At 42.0% G+C, this 1747-nt stretch overlaps 1 protein-coding gene across 1 annotated transcript; it reads right to left on the reverse strand.

Moving 5' to 3' along the window:
• Positions 1-261: 261 nt before the first annotated feature.
• LOC111648812 (contactin-1a-like) lies at positions 262-1586 on the reverse strand. Its single transcript, XM_023398538.2, has 4 exons — positions 1339-1586; positions 868-1057; positions 606-718; positions 262-507 (listed from the first exon to the last, which is right to left on the reverse strand). The coding sequence occupies exons 1-4, from the start codon at positions 1510-1512 to the stop codon at positions 277-279; spliced, it is 708 nt and encodes a 235-aa protein (XP_023254306.1). The 5' UTR covers positions 1513-1586; the 3' UTR covers positions 262-276.
• Between the last annotated feature and the right edge of the window lie 161 nt (positions 1587-1747).

The following is a 1747-nucleotide window of genomic DNA, read 5'->3' on the forward strand; positions in this document are numbered from 1 at the left end:
GTGTGTGTGTGTGTGTGTGTGTGTGTGTGTGTGTGTGTGTATATAGCTTAAACTGTGTTATATAGAAAATATATAGACAGACACATATAGACCGACTCCAGACTCCTTCAACATTTCATTTTAACATTATTTTACTTTATTACTATGATAGTCTGTAAAACTGTAATGGTTATTTATAAACATTTTTTACTTCATCAAAATAGTGACCAATCAGGAGAGTAGTTCAAGTTCAAAGTTTTATTAATTAAACTTGAACCAGATTTGCTTACAAACATGTTACCACTGCACTATAAATAATTCAGAAACGTGAATAAAGGGGACAAGTTCACACTGAGGCCTGTGTCTGTTACCTGTGATGTGGATTCGTGCCACAGCCCCATCTCCTCCTTCTGAGTGCGCCCGGACCTCCACAACATAGTTCCCATCTGTGGGCATGGGAAGGTCTATGTACCGCCTACTTGTTGTGTACAGAGTTCCTGTGGAGTGGCCCTGCTGCCTGTACAGCACCTGGGTACATGCACAAATAAGGTATAAATGTAAGGTACCCGACAGCTACTGTTTCGCCTCAGAGAGATTTAATCTGCACTAAAGTAAACTGTACTCACTTTGTAACCATCTATCGATGCCTCGTTAGCCAGCGGTTCCACGTGCTCCCAGGCAATATTCACTGATTGGCCCTTTAACTTTTTACCTATTATTTTAGGGGGTCGACTTGGAGCTGGTAAAAGACACAAAAAAAAGTAAGGAAAAACAGTTATATTAAAGTGACTCATATACAGTAAAACATATACTATACATGGTTCCGACATGTTGTTTTCCATGCAGATCCTGCTGGTTAATACTAAACCGCTTTAAAGCACAACATACGAGGTTTCTTGGTGTGGATCCGGAGGTGCTCGCTGGGTGGCCCGTATCCTGCAGAGTTGTAGCCCCGAACCTCAATAAGGTAATGGGAGTCGGGCCTCATACCCTCCAGCCTGGTGTGGTTCTCCTTGCCAGGCACCACCACCCTCTGAGCCCCACCCTCACTATCTTCCTGATTCCTCCAGTACTTCACCTGGGACACACAGGCACAGAGGTGAGATGAGTAGGATCTAAAATCTTGGTTTTACAGCACTTGTAAGAACTGATTCACAGCACGAGGAAAGGTAAAATCTCATAACAAGCAGAGTACAAGTAAAAAAGAAAAACTAAGATGGAATATAAAACTAGCAGGTGCAAAAGTTCTTCTAATGGGTGTTTCAAAAAACACGGTTTTAGATGATACATGACCTGAGCAATAGTTCATCTCTTGTTTGTTTTTTTTTCCAGCATGCCTCAGTAAAACTTTCTGCTGACCTGGTATCCATCAATATTGCTCTGTAAGAGGGGCAACCACCACACGATGGCTTCTGTGGCAGAGAGAGCTCTGCCGTCAACACTTACGGGACCTTCAGATGGAGCTGAGGAGAGACACAGTACACACTGTGATAAATAGGTTACAGCACAGTAAGAGAACCATTTCAAGGACATGCCCTTCAGCGATAATTTTTATATTGCACACACAAAACTCCAACGCAGCATATTTGCTGTGTATGATTATGCACCACACAAACTAATGGATCCATTACCCTGACCATAAACCACCTATCGCTTCCTGATTTGTGTCTATTGGCTTTACTAATGCCATTTTTCACTCAGTGGTGCTTATGCATCGTTTTAGTGATGTGAATTAATCATTGTAAGCATAGAAAAGTGAGAGAAATCC

The sequence above is a fragment of the Seriola lalandi genome, unplaced genomic scaffold (assembly GCF_002814215.2).
Source record: "Seriola lalandi dorsalis isolate HSWRI2012SDOR001 ecotype SW California unplaced genomic scaffold, Sedor1 jcf7180002049403, whole genome shotgun sequence".
Taxonomy (NCBI): Eukaryota; Metazoa; Chordata; class Actinopteri; order Carangiformes; family Carangidae; genus Seriola; species Seriola lalandi.